We start from the raw sequence: 13,010 nt of genomic DNA, 5'->3' as shown, positions 1-13,010 counted from the left end.
ATTTTTTCAAAGCTTTAACAGAATATTACTTTTTTTTCATTACTGATTAGAGAACGTACATTTCACATTTGATGGCAAGCTTTGCTGCACAGACAACACATTCCTTTATATCAAAATAACTAACAATGACAAAACACAAAGTTTATTTTTTGCCCCCATCACCACACTGCTCCAAGCCCCTTACCTCAATATTGTGCACTGGTTGTTTATCTATTCTAATGCAGCTGTATCTGATAGCCTACAAAATAGCAACCATATTACCAAAATTAATAATTTTTTTTTCAGATAGAACAATACATTATAGTGTACAAAACAATAAAACCTTGGGGAAACTTACAGAAGAGATTCAGAAGCATATTAATAGCTATAATTGATCTGGAACATGCTCTATTTTCTCTTTCTAAACTAAAATAACTTAAAAATTAAAGTCATATTCGCTTTGAAGAACTGAAGAGGTCCACTGTCCTTAGTATTTTAATAATTAGAAATACAAATGGGAAGAACATTTTGTATAAAAGTCCAGAGAATAAAAAATATAGTCATGTTTTCTATACAATAACCATCTTCCTCCACTGTTCTAAAATATCTGTAAGTGTATATTGGTTTCAAAGATTAGACTGGAAAAACATTTGCAACCAACATAAAAAGAGATAATAATCTGATTATATAATGAGTTTTAGATACAATGATATAAAATAACCTAATGGAAAACTGAAAAAGAATCTAAGTATGCAGGTGACAGAGACAGAAATACACAAATGGTAAGTGAAGGTATAAAATATGCTCAAACTTGCTATTACCAAAAGAAATACAAATTAAAACAATGATAAAGCTTTGGCTTCCACCTAGGATGTAGAAGTGAAAAGCCATAAGCCTCTAGGTAAGTTAACAGGAAAAAAAAATCTTTACTCCTGAAGAAGTACAAGAAAAGATCAGGGTTCCAGATCATTAGCAATCTCCTACCACTGGGGGCAGGGCAAGATCATTGAGAAAACCCTTTCCCCCAAACTCTCAAGAGCTGCCTAAAACTGAGGCTGACCCAGAACAAAGGCCATTATCCAGCCGTCGTCCTCTAATATCAGGCTAGCAAGCATTACTGCACCAAGATACAGCAGTTTATAAACACCCAATTTATCTCTAGCGTCAGTGAGCTATAAATGGCAGAGAATTCAGCTTACTTATTAAATGTCCAAATACATTACTGTTCAAAACAAAGGAATAAACTGAGAAAATTTTAAGATACGTTAAATATAATAATGAGTCATTACTATTATTATATTTTGGCTACACCAAAGGAGGACATGAAACTAGAGAAAATTTTAGTACGGCAAGTTCTACCTGAGCTCTATATATGTGCTTCCTTAGGTCATTTTTTATTTCAACAATATCCACATCTGTCCTGACATCCTTGGGATTTGATTCTTTGGCACCATCAGCAAAAATGGAATTCTTCATTTCTTTCTGCATACACATAAAAGTACTTTAGACAGTGTACTAAAGCAATTTCACCACAAATCTAAGTATCATAATGAACAAAAGAATACAAAAACAACTCATTCATGCAGCATTAATCTCAACAAAGACCTTTATGATCATATTTCATAAAAATTACAGAATGAAATAGAGTTTAAAGTAGCAAACATTTTAATTTGGAGAGTTTTACCTATTCCTAATCTTTCCTGGAATCTCTCCTCCACCTCCATTTTGTTGCCACGGTCACACATAATATGATTCATTATTTGTCTACCTTTATCATTTTTCTCAAGATTTTTCTGAATATAGTATGTAAACATGCTGTAGTTTACATTAATTTGTACCCTAGAAAAATTAACTCAAGAGGGATCCCATTCAAAAGACAAGCCATCTTATCAAAAATAATCTGTATTATACCAGGGAAGAGAAAGACAAAAACTAACATTTAGATTAGGAATGTATTACCCAAACTACATACATATGTAGTCTCAAGGTATTTTGCATAGGAATTTTAGGAAATTTTTTAGAAATTTTAGCTTCTTTTTTCGGAAACTTTGTTTCTTTTTCTTTTTTGTGACAAGCAAAAAAGAATACATTTTAAAATCCTGGCTATTAATTCAAATTTCTTTGTGTATGCATGCAAAAATACTTTCCTTATAAACCAAAGTTAATTATAACATTAGTTATAAATATCACACAAGACCAACTGAAGACAATTTTTTTCCATAAGATGTGCAGGTTATATTTGACACAGCAAGCAATATTAAAAATAAGATTCTATGTCTAGATTTTATTATAGAAGAAACAGAAAAAATGAACTGTTTAGCTGAGCTTACAAAGTTTTACCTCATCTTGATATATGTGCTTTCTTGAGGTACTTCTAATTTTGTTACGTTCAATGTCTTTCCTGGAATCTCTTTCATTTCCTTTTTTGCGTTTTTTCCTCAAAGTATAACTCCTTTGAACATCTTCATCCTCTTTCTTAATTTCCTTCTATGAGTATGTAGACCACAATTAAATCTCAATATGAATGATATGTATTACAAAATCCAAACAAACTCAAGAGTCTGACCTCTTTTTGTTTTAAAATTTTTTTTAACATTTATTCATTTTTTGACAGAAAGAGAGCGCAAGCAGGGGAGGGGCAGAGAGTGGAAGACACAGAATCCAAGCAGACTCCAGGCTCTGAGTTGTCAGCACAGAGCCCGGGGATGGGGCTCAAACTCACGAACTGGCAGATCATGACCTGAGCCGAAGTCGGATGCTTAACCGACTGAGCCACCTACGGGCCCCTCAAGAGTCTGACTTCTAACACAAATATACCCTGTTAAAAACATAATAGTTTTATACAAGAGGAAATCTCATCCATTGTTAAAGTGGGTATACATTAGTAAAACGTTTTAGAAAACAGTTGGGCATTACCTACTACAGTTAAATATGCAGTCCTTACCACACAGCAAATCCACTCCATGGAATATATCCTAAGCTAGAGAAACTCCTGAACACGTGTGCCAAGAGTCATGTAAGAAAATGTTCACACTGTTCATGGCACAACCGTTCATAACTGCAAATACAAACCAATCAAACACATACCAAGAAAATGAAACCCAAAAATTTACTTATATGAATGAATAAAATGGATAAAAGATAAAGTTGTGAGGGGTGCCTGGATGGGTCAGCTGGTTGAGCGTCTGACTCTTTCATATTGGTTCAGGTTGTGATCTCACAGTGGTGGGATTGAGCCCCACATTGGGCTTCGGGCTCCTCACTGAGTATGGAGCCTCCTTGGGATTCTCTCTCTCCGTCTCTTTCTGCCCCTTCCCCACTTGCATGTGCTTTCTCTCAAAAACAAACACTAAAAAAAAATTCTTAAAAAAAAAAAAAGAGTTGTGAATCAATTAAACATTATATGCACCACAAAAAAAAAGTCACAGAAGGCTATCAATACCATAAATTATAAATACACAGCTGGCAAAAGTGTAATGAAAAACAAGAAAATAACACAAATGCCAAGATAGAGGTCATCTGTGGGTATGAGGGAGAAAAAGAGGACACAGTTTAGAAATGACACACAGCAGGATCTTACAAAACTGGTAATGCTCTTATTTCTTAACCTAGCTGATGCATAGATAGCAGTCACTTTTGCAAACTTTTAAAATTGTATACAAAGGCCTTATAAACATTTTTATAATGTAATTACGAAGAAGCAATTTTATGAATATCATTACATTTGGTAAATTTAGAAAAGAGTTGTAAAATATAAATTATTTTTCATTTAGATGATCTTACCTGACTTCCATACGTGCACCTTCCTAAGGCATCTCTCATTTTAACAAATTTCAAATCTTTATTGGAATCTCTGATTTTTTCTTTTTTGTGATGGCCAGTCAAAAGAGAACTATTGTTAACATCTTCATCATGATTTTGCTTTTCTTTCTATGTGCATGTAAGAATACTTTAGTTACACTGTGGATGCAATATAGCCTCAACCAATGCAAGTCACAATAGAAACACCTACTCAGGAAGGCAGGTTTTCTGTAACATACATATGAGATTAACTATGGCAAAGAGCCTTGTGAATTGTATTACGTCTTAGTTATATTTGGATGAAGCAGAGAAATACACATTTTTAGTTCAGAAAGGTTTATACTGTGTTGACATATACATTTCATATAGGTACTTTTATTAACTCAGTCTTTCTTGGAATCTTTCTTCCCCTCTCCCCACCATTTATCATATGACCGGTCAAAACACTATTAGGTTATTTATCTCCATTATTTTATTTTTCCAAATATTTGTAAAAATAATTTTAGACTAGAGATCAAATAGAAACTTGCCATTATTAGGCATATCAAATAAAAACACCTCAAAAAAACTTTTTATAGAACATAGGTTTAATAATAGAGTAAGAAGTATTAAAACCATATTGTTTATATTCATTTTACAAAGTTATACAAGCATTCTAAATTATATATATTCATTATATTAGTTACGGGCATATAAGGATTCAACAATTCTATACATTACACAGTGCTCATCATGGTAAGTGTACTCTTTAACAAAGTTCACCTATTTCACCCATCCTGTCACCCACCTCCCCTCTGATAATTACCAGTTCTCTATATTTAAGACTGCTTTTTGTACAAAGAAACTTATTTTTAAAAATAGAAATTTCTACCTGAATTTTATTTTATTTTATTTTTTTTTAATTTTTTTTTAACGTTTATTTATTTTTGAGACAGAGAGAGACAGAGCATGAACGGGGGAGGGGCAGAGAGAGAGGGAGACACAGAATCGGAAACAGGCTCCAGGCTCTGAGCCATCAGCCCAGAGCCCGACGCGGGGCTCGAACTCACGGACCGCGAGATCGTGACCTGGCTGAAGTCGGACGCTTAACCGACTGCGCCACCCAGGCGCCCCTCTACCTGAATTTTAAATCCAATATAAATTGATGTCTTTTTCTTAATTTCCCTATCTTTCACAAAATCTCCATTTGATTTTTTCCATGTTAAATAAAAACTAAGTTTATTTTAGTAGCTCCATTTTAAATTCCTTTCTATATGTCAAAATTTTTATACGGTGGTTTATAATGCATTTTTCATAGACTGACTCAAAAAGCCTCTTATTAAGACCATGTACATGTAGTCATAGAAAGCAGTCTTATAAATCACATAAATATCAATTATACTTTGGAAAAGCCAGAAAAAATTGCATTAATATTTTAATCCGTTGTAAAGTTTTAACTAATTTCTCCATATATAATTTAAGGCACTGTTCATTTTATGAAGTTCCAAATACTACTTCAAATGCTCTTTGTAAAATTTCTGATGCAGTAAAAGATGCAGTGAAAACAAAATTTTTAATTTCTTTCTCGTCACATTTAAAAACATTTTAGTTTAGGTTAAGTAATAATAATTACTAGGTATAGAACTTGGTACATCAACTAAAGAGTCTGTTTTATAAAACACAATATGAAACTGAGCATACTTAAACATTAGCTATTCTAGGATAAAACTAGTAATGCCTTTTTTTGGTTGCTGCTATTTGAAAAATATTACATGAGAGCCACATACATGCTTCCTTAAGGTACATTTCATTGCTTCAAGTTCAAAGTACTTTCTGTTTGTTTTCCTTAATCAAAACAGAATTCATGTGTATCATTAAAAAAATTTTGTTCTGTATGCAGCAAAATACTAGACTTCAGATCATGAATTATGAATACACATATTGCTGACAGATAAGAGTCCTTTATAAGAAACACATCCATATTAAAAAATACAGGGGAATTTTAAGTAATTCTCTTGTGCTGAGAACACACTACATATTAGGAACTGTGTGTTTCTATATGCATATGTGCATTATTTCAATAAGAGTCTGAAGAGACATAGGGCAGTATCTTGGTAAGCTCAAATCACACACAATAAAACATAGAGCTGGGTTCAAATACTAGCTCTGATTCCAAAATTTGTGTTATTTCTACATTGCTATATTGCATCTCAAACAATTACATAAGAACCAGAAATATATATTTTTGGCCCATAAATTTTTACCTGGGTTCTATGCACGGTCTCTTTTAAGGCACCTTTCATTTCAAGAAATCCCCTATCCTTCCAGAAATCTTTGTTTTTTTCCTGATTGCTATGTTTATTCCAAACAGAATTGGTCTGGGAATCTTCATCATTCTGAATTTCTCTCTGTACGTATATATAAATGGTTCAGACAATCAGTTAAGTATAATTTCAACATTATGTACATTTTTATGTCAACCAAATGTATCTATAATTGCAAAATCCTTTAGTTAATAGGTAAAATGCATTCTCCTATATCAGAAGTTATTACCAATAAATTCTTTCCAGAAAAAAAAAAAAACTTCAAAACAAAGGTCCTAATAAAGTGACTTCTGTGTATCTCCAAAAAATGTAATGCTTTATTGGTCTAGCAACAATTAATCCTTTTTATGAATAATCATGAACAGAAATATTTTATCTCATTCCTGACCAAGTTAAAGGTATAATATAGATAGAAAAGTTTCAGATTATAGATTACATGCCAGATAATTTTTCAGCTTTTTACTGGTAAGACTTCTCACTGGAAAGTCTACTACATACAAAGAGGAAAAGAGGCTTAATAGATGAATTCACAGCTCCTATTTTACTTGAACAGAGATAAACAATCATTTTTACCTAACTCTATCTCAAATATTTAAAATTTCTCCTGCCAAGAAATCCAAACTGAATTCATAAACCACCTACCAATAATGTTAAAGACATTTGCATATGTACCTATACATAGAATTCTAAAAGTTTAGTGGGGTAAAGAGAAGGAAGCAAAGATGAGCTCCTAACAGATCCCACAATGCCCTTACAGAAGAGTATTCAGAGATTAACTACCTTTACACTGAGACTAAAGAATCACTGTCCTCTTAAAAAACAATTATGATAGAAATTGAAATGGGTAAGGCCTATGGTATCATCTTCGGTTCCCTTTCACTTGTACTGGGATTCCTGTGTACACAAACGGTCCTTTAAGCAGGCTGCAATCTTCCAATCAGAGAAGAATTCCTGGGAGTACCTGACGGACATCTTTCAGTTATTCAGGAAGGTAAAAACGAAAACTATGAAAAAGGAATACCTTTCTTCCTTCCTATTCCTGGCATGAAAGAAAGAAGTACTCTGAATGTACAAGCACACCTTGAAGTGGGATAAAAGTAAATATCTGGCTTTAAATTTTATCTGGTTGACAATGGGAGGATAAATCCTCAAGCCCAGATCATCAAAAAATGTCTAAAATACAGAATGAATTAATCCCACATGGATTCCAGTAAAACAGAATACTCAACAGAACATTCCATTATCATTAACAACCAGCAAGAACATACTGTTTTCTAATCCTGAATATATTTACTTATGTATCTGTTTCAGATGTTATACGCTGATCTGTGAATTAAGATTTATAATGCAAGTACTCTACATAAATTAAACAATTAAAAATCATAACCTGATAAACCACGGCATATACAAGATTTTTAAAATCATCTATATTTTTATAGAGCTAAACAAATGATCAACGTATAATTTTCTCCAAACCACCAATACTCTAATTGGCTACTTTAATGAAATATATAGGAATTATTTTATTTATCTGTACATATTCATTTCTTAATTCTTTTTATAAATATTCCTTTAGTGCCAACTATGTACTAGGCATTGTGTTAAGTGTTTGTCTCCTATATGACCTAGGCAAAAAGGGTTATGTCTAGTCTCTTTTATATAGTATAATGCTATGTTCCAGATAGATGACCCAAAGCCTACTTATTCAGTAAATTATTCTATTATCTAGGAGGAGAGCAGCATAGTGTGCAGTAACAGTTGGCCTGACTTCTGATTCAGTATTTGATGGGGTGTACTGTTTGGCACTTAGGTATGGATAGGCTCTGGTCTTGAAGTCTTATTATTTGATTCAGCCATGGCATTTACCACACAACGTGAATGACTTCATGAGAAGAGATGAAGAATCAGAGAGGTCAAGTAGAGAAAGAGTGCTCTACATGGTTCTTAACTATTATATATACTCTGATTCTTAAATGATGTCTCAAGATCTTATGATTGACTACTGGTTCTAGTACTGTTTACAGAATTAAGTATTTTTAATACCCAGAAAGAGACCAGGTGAATATCAAGGAAATCTATTAATACCCAAAATGAGTAAAGGAAAGGGAGTTCAAGAAAAGTCTTTTTACTGAGTGCTTGACTCTAAATTTTTGGTCTGACACATGCCAGTTGTAGGAGCATGGAAAAATAATTTAACGTGACTCTACCTCATTTCACCAACTATAAAATGAGGCTATAATACATAGACACAGGAACATGAGGTTTAAAATAAGATTAAGGGTATACAGGGGTGCCTGGCTGGCTCAGTCAGAAGGGCATTTGACTCTTGATACTGGGATCATGAGTTAGAGCCCATGCTGTATGGAGATTACAGGAAGGAAAGAAGGGAGGGAAGGAAGAATGAACAATGCTTAGCACAGAGCCTGGCACATAATAATCATTCAATAAATATTAGTCCAGAGTAACATTTTTAACAGTTTTCACAACAACCAAAATGAGAAAGTATGAACTTTGATGCACAAAAAAAGAAATTCAGTCTCAGGTTAAATTACTTTCTTACCATCAGAAAACTAATAAACTATACATCTGGGTCACAAATTAGTTGATCTGCCACAAAAAGTGTATGTTTTTTCTATTGTTCCTGTTATATTTCTCTAAGACTTTGTGTGGTTCACTTTTTACTTTCTTTCTTAGGCTGACAGTCAAAAGAAGTTTTAAGTATTCCTAAATATCTTCTCTTTTTTCGTGAGGCCTTCTTTGGGCCAAACAATTGAGATACATTAGTCACCTGTTTCTCTAAATACCTATCCCTTGTACTTAAATTTGCCAACGTACAATACACACTATACACTAAATGTAATTAACAGTTTCCATGTACTGTTTTCACCACTAACTAAATAGTAAGCACCTTGAAATCTGACACATGGTCTTATTTATTTTCCCTACTCCTCAGCACAGTGCCTGGTACATCAAAATTCTTCAATAAGGATCTATAAGCCTGAACTAAATAAACAGATCCCTGATTCTGTTACTCAGGAGCTTTCCAAATAAGTATAAGTAGGTTAAACAAAACGTTTTTGTTTTTGTTTTTGTTTTTGTTTTAAACAATTGGTTGTAACTTTCAACTCATTTTACATGGCAACTCTCAGAGGACACTTCAGAATCCAACTAATGAGGAATGTGATATGCTATATGACAAAGTGGTAGAAGATACTACAATGAAGGTAACTATTTTCTGATCATAAGTGATCACAAAATGCCTTCCTTATTTGGAATAAATGGCTATGAACTCCCAGCTGCCTAATCTAGAACTTATAAAACAATATATTCTAAAAATAAATCTAAGTTATAGATTATTTGCTACTTTTACTTGGTATACTATTGCTGCCTTGTAATATTTCAACAACTGAATCTGAATGCTGTCATATTACTGCAGTAAAATAAGACTAAGACTATGGATAAAGCATATTAAATTTTACACTTTATTCATTTCTTTCCATAGAAAAAAATTTATATACTTTTACCAAACTAGTTAAGAATGGCTTTCACTCTATTAACAGTAAAGGCTACCATTAAACTATTCAGATAGGTAGATCAGATAGGATGCTTTTGGCTGCAAGTAACAGAAAACCAATTCAAAGTAATATAAATAACACGGTCGTGTTTTACAGCACAGAATGATAATGTGGTCCAGGGCCAAGACAGGTTTTAGGGTTGGCTGATCTAGTAACTCAAGTATCTCTGTAAGGATCCACATTGTTTGTATATTTTGCTATCTACAAGGCTGGTTTATTCCTAAGGTTACCTCTCTTCATGGTCAAAAATTGGCTGCTAGTAATAATTTAGGTTACATTATTCCATGTTCACATTTAGCAGGAGCCAGGATGCCAGTGGTGGTCTTTTCAGAAGAATGAAGAAACTTCCCAGAAACTCTTACATACCACTCTTCATGTCTCATGTATCAAAACTGGCTCACATGCCCATTCCAAGAACCATCATTATCAAGGACGATGAGATCATCCATAGTGCAAGCAGATCCATCCCTTGAACTAAGGTCAAATTTCCAATCTACATTGCTGCTACTCAGTAGGGAAAGGTAATTAGAGAGTAATATATTACATCTACTCTTGGAAGACTCAGAGATATTTCATAATTTCTCTGTTTACCTAATAAAACTGAGAACCCATGCGCTAAGCTTTATACAAGATGACTTGGATATAATCATGGAAAAGTCAGACATCATCTTGATGACATGGTTCTTCTGGTTTAGATGGGGAAAACAGACATTAACCAAGTAATCAGCCAGCTGATTAATTACAAATGTGGTAAGAACTATAAAGCAAAATAATGCTATGAGAACAATTATAGGTGAACCTATTTTAGCAAAGGGTAAGGGAGGCTTCCTTGAAGAGGCATCATTCTAACCGCAACTTGAATGATGAACGGACAGAAGGCATGCAGGCACAGGGAGTGAGAGAATACCGGGGAAGGCTTTTTCAGGCAGAAGGAAGTTTTGTTATTGAGAGCTGAGTGCAGAAAAGTAGAGCAGGATATGCCTTAAAGGCAGGACTGACAAGGATTCTGTGGGGAACTTTAAAGCCATTGTTACAAGTTTAGGACTTTATCCTAAAGGCAATGGAAAGCCACTGGAGGGTTAAACAGGACAGTGACAGAATTAGAGTTGTTTTAGAGCATTTTGGCTGCTCCTTCTGAAGGAAGAAGAATGGACTAGGAAAAGGTTAAGAGTAATCAGTAGATTAGCAAGAGTTAAAAGGTAGAGTAAAAAGATGAATAATTAAGAGTCTATTCCAGGAGGGCAGGGGAAAGAGGATGAACTCAATATGATGTTAATATAGGAAGAAAAAAGCACAGTGATTCAAGTGGTATTTAAGATAATAAAATCAATAGGATTTGGTGATTGACAAGATGTGGGGAATCAGGGAAAGGAAGGTTTCAAGGGTGATTCCCAGGTCTCTAATATAAATTATTAGGTAAAAGGTTATAGCATTTATTGAGATGTTAACATGTAAGGAGCCAGTTTTTCCTAGAAGATCAAAGTGTAGTTTTTAGACACACTGAGGTTTCTCTTTTACCTTGAGTGACCCTTCTTAAAAATTCTTATCTCCAGACAATTCCTTCTAGGATTGTTCCAATTCAAACAACTTAAGAAGTGGTATTTGCACAAAGTGGGAAGAGGGAGGCAGAGGAATAGGACAGAACGGTATTTCTAAATCCTTAGAAATAGCTTCCTCCTTTCCCATGGGAAAATTACAAATTCTTACGTGATACTACATGATACTGCTATTTTATTTATACTGACATTAAAATGCTAAAATTGTTTTGTAGTAAACATCACTAAAGCACTGAAAACTAAAAGACTCAATAACACAAATTTAAATTTAACAAGCAAGGTTCTTTCACATTTATCAGAAATATTCTCAAATATTTAAAAAACTGAGAGCTATAGCCTTTAAGAATATGTCATTTTAATTATAGCCGACCTTTGAACAATGTGGAGATTAGGGGCAAGAACACCTCCTGCCAAAGTTCAAACTCCGCATATAACTTTTAGCCCCCCAAAGACTTAATAGCCTCTGTTGACCAGACACTGTACCAATATGTAGCTGAGTAACATATTATTTTATATTTTGTATGTATTATGTACTATATTCTTGTAACAAAGCTAAAGAAAAAAAATGTTAAAATCATAAATAAAATACACATAGTACTCAACTTACTGAGAAATCTGTTTATAAAGTGGATCTGTGCAGTTCAAGGGTCAAATGTATTTCTAATCATTGTACTTTTAAAATTCAGAACATAATTTAATTTTTAACATATTTCACAATATCAATATTTTATAAAATAAACACTCAAAAATGTTTACCATTTATTTTGCTTACCTCTAAAAGAAAATCCCCTAGATACTGAATTGGATAAAATGGAGCTTTAAAGTTGTCTTTTTCTTGCTCAGCCTTGATTCTTGCATTACTGGCAATCACATGAGTTATTTCACTTGGTGAGCTTTTTGGTAAAATAACATTTGCTTTTCCAGCCTCCAGAACTCTAAATAAAAATGTAAATAGTATAGAAAGTTATTTTTTTTAAGTATATTCAGTCACATCATCTAAATCAATTACTTCCTTAGAGTAGGAGTAGAACTTTCTGAAAGAATTAAGTGCCCCTGGGCTATGTGAGTGTCATGGAGAATAAGTACTATAGTGATTTCTTAAATTATAAGTTGTTCAAAGATGTTGAAGAAATCATGATATTCTTTTTGCTTATCCATTTCTTGATATAGGAAATATTTTTAAGAATCAAGAATACTGACTTTATTCCCTAAGGAAAAGTCACCTCCTTAAGTCCAAAGAATAATGAAAGAAGTTTAGGGATGTAGCTACCTCAGAAGGCAACATACCTCCAAGGAAATCATTCTAAACCACTAATAAGGAACTACAGTTGCCAGCATTCTTTTAAAAAATTAGTTTTTGATTAACTTTTAACATCCCCAAAGTTTCATGAAAGTTCTACTTGTGCCTAGGATATAGAAAGCCACAAGAGAACACTGTTATTACCTAACAATAAGAAAAAGCCAAATAATCTACAGAACCTTTAACCTTTCACGAACCTATCAGAGAACTGAGGTAACAAGCCAACCAAGAAACTTAAATTTCCTTAAGAGTGATAACAATAAGCCCCTTTGTGAAGAGAATGGACAGTCAAAACTATTTCATTTTGCCAGGGTGCTAGAGAGAAGTAGCTGTCATAAAAGTAGTAAGAATCAGATAAAATTCTAACAAATTTAAGAGTCAAGTGCAAGTACCATGACAATTTATAATATTTGGGAGTAAGTGACTCAAGCAAAGTCTGCAGTCAGTTGCAAGCTCTTTGCCACAGGCCTCTATTAAGCATTTATGAAAAAGAATT

The 13,010-nt window shown here is 33.3% G+C and overlaps 1 protein-coding gene across 3 annotated transcripts in view; it reads right to left on the bottom strand.

The window, feature by feature from the left end:
• Positions 1-13,010, bottom strand: part of SLF1 (SMC5-SMC6 complex localization factor 1) — an 80,231-nt gene that overhangs the window by 42,882 nt on the left and 24,339 nt on the right. For 2 of the 3 annotated variants that reach the window (XM_045498092.1, XM_045498086.1), the window contains exons 5-10: positions 11,987-12,149; positions 6,024-6,167; positions 3,763-3,909; positions 2,320-2,466; positions 1,339-1,461; positions 185-238 (exon numbers count right to left, since the gene is read on the bottom strand). In XM_045498092.1, coding sequence (XP_045354048.1) covers positions 185-238; positions 1,339-1,461; positions 2,320-2,466; positions 3,763-3,909; positions 6,024-6,167; positions 11,987-12,149 — 778 coding nt within the window. The remainder of the gene's footprint in view (positions 1-184; positions 239-1,338; positions 1,462-2,319; positions 2,467-3,762; positions 3,910-6,023; positions 6,168-11,986; positions 12,150-13,010) is intronic. The other variant, XM_045498098.1, reaches the window with a different exon arrangement.

This window comes from Leopardus geoffroyi, chromosome A1, assembly GCF_018350155.1.
Source record: "Leopardus geoffroyi isolate Oge1 chromosome A1, O.geoffroyi_Oge1_pat1.0, whole genome shotgun sequence".
In the NCBI taxonomy this organism is placed as follows: domain Eukaryota; kingdom Metazoa; phylum Chordata; class Mammalia; order Carnivora; family Felidae; genus Leopardus; species Leopardus geoffroyi.
The sequence above is the reverse complement of the archived record's forward strand: the minus strand, read 5'-3'. Positions and strand labels throughout refer to the sequence as shown.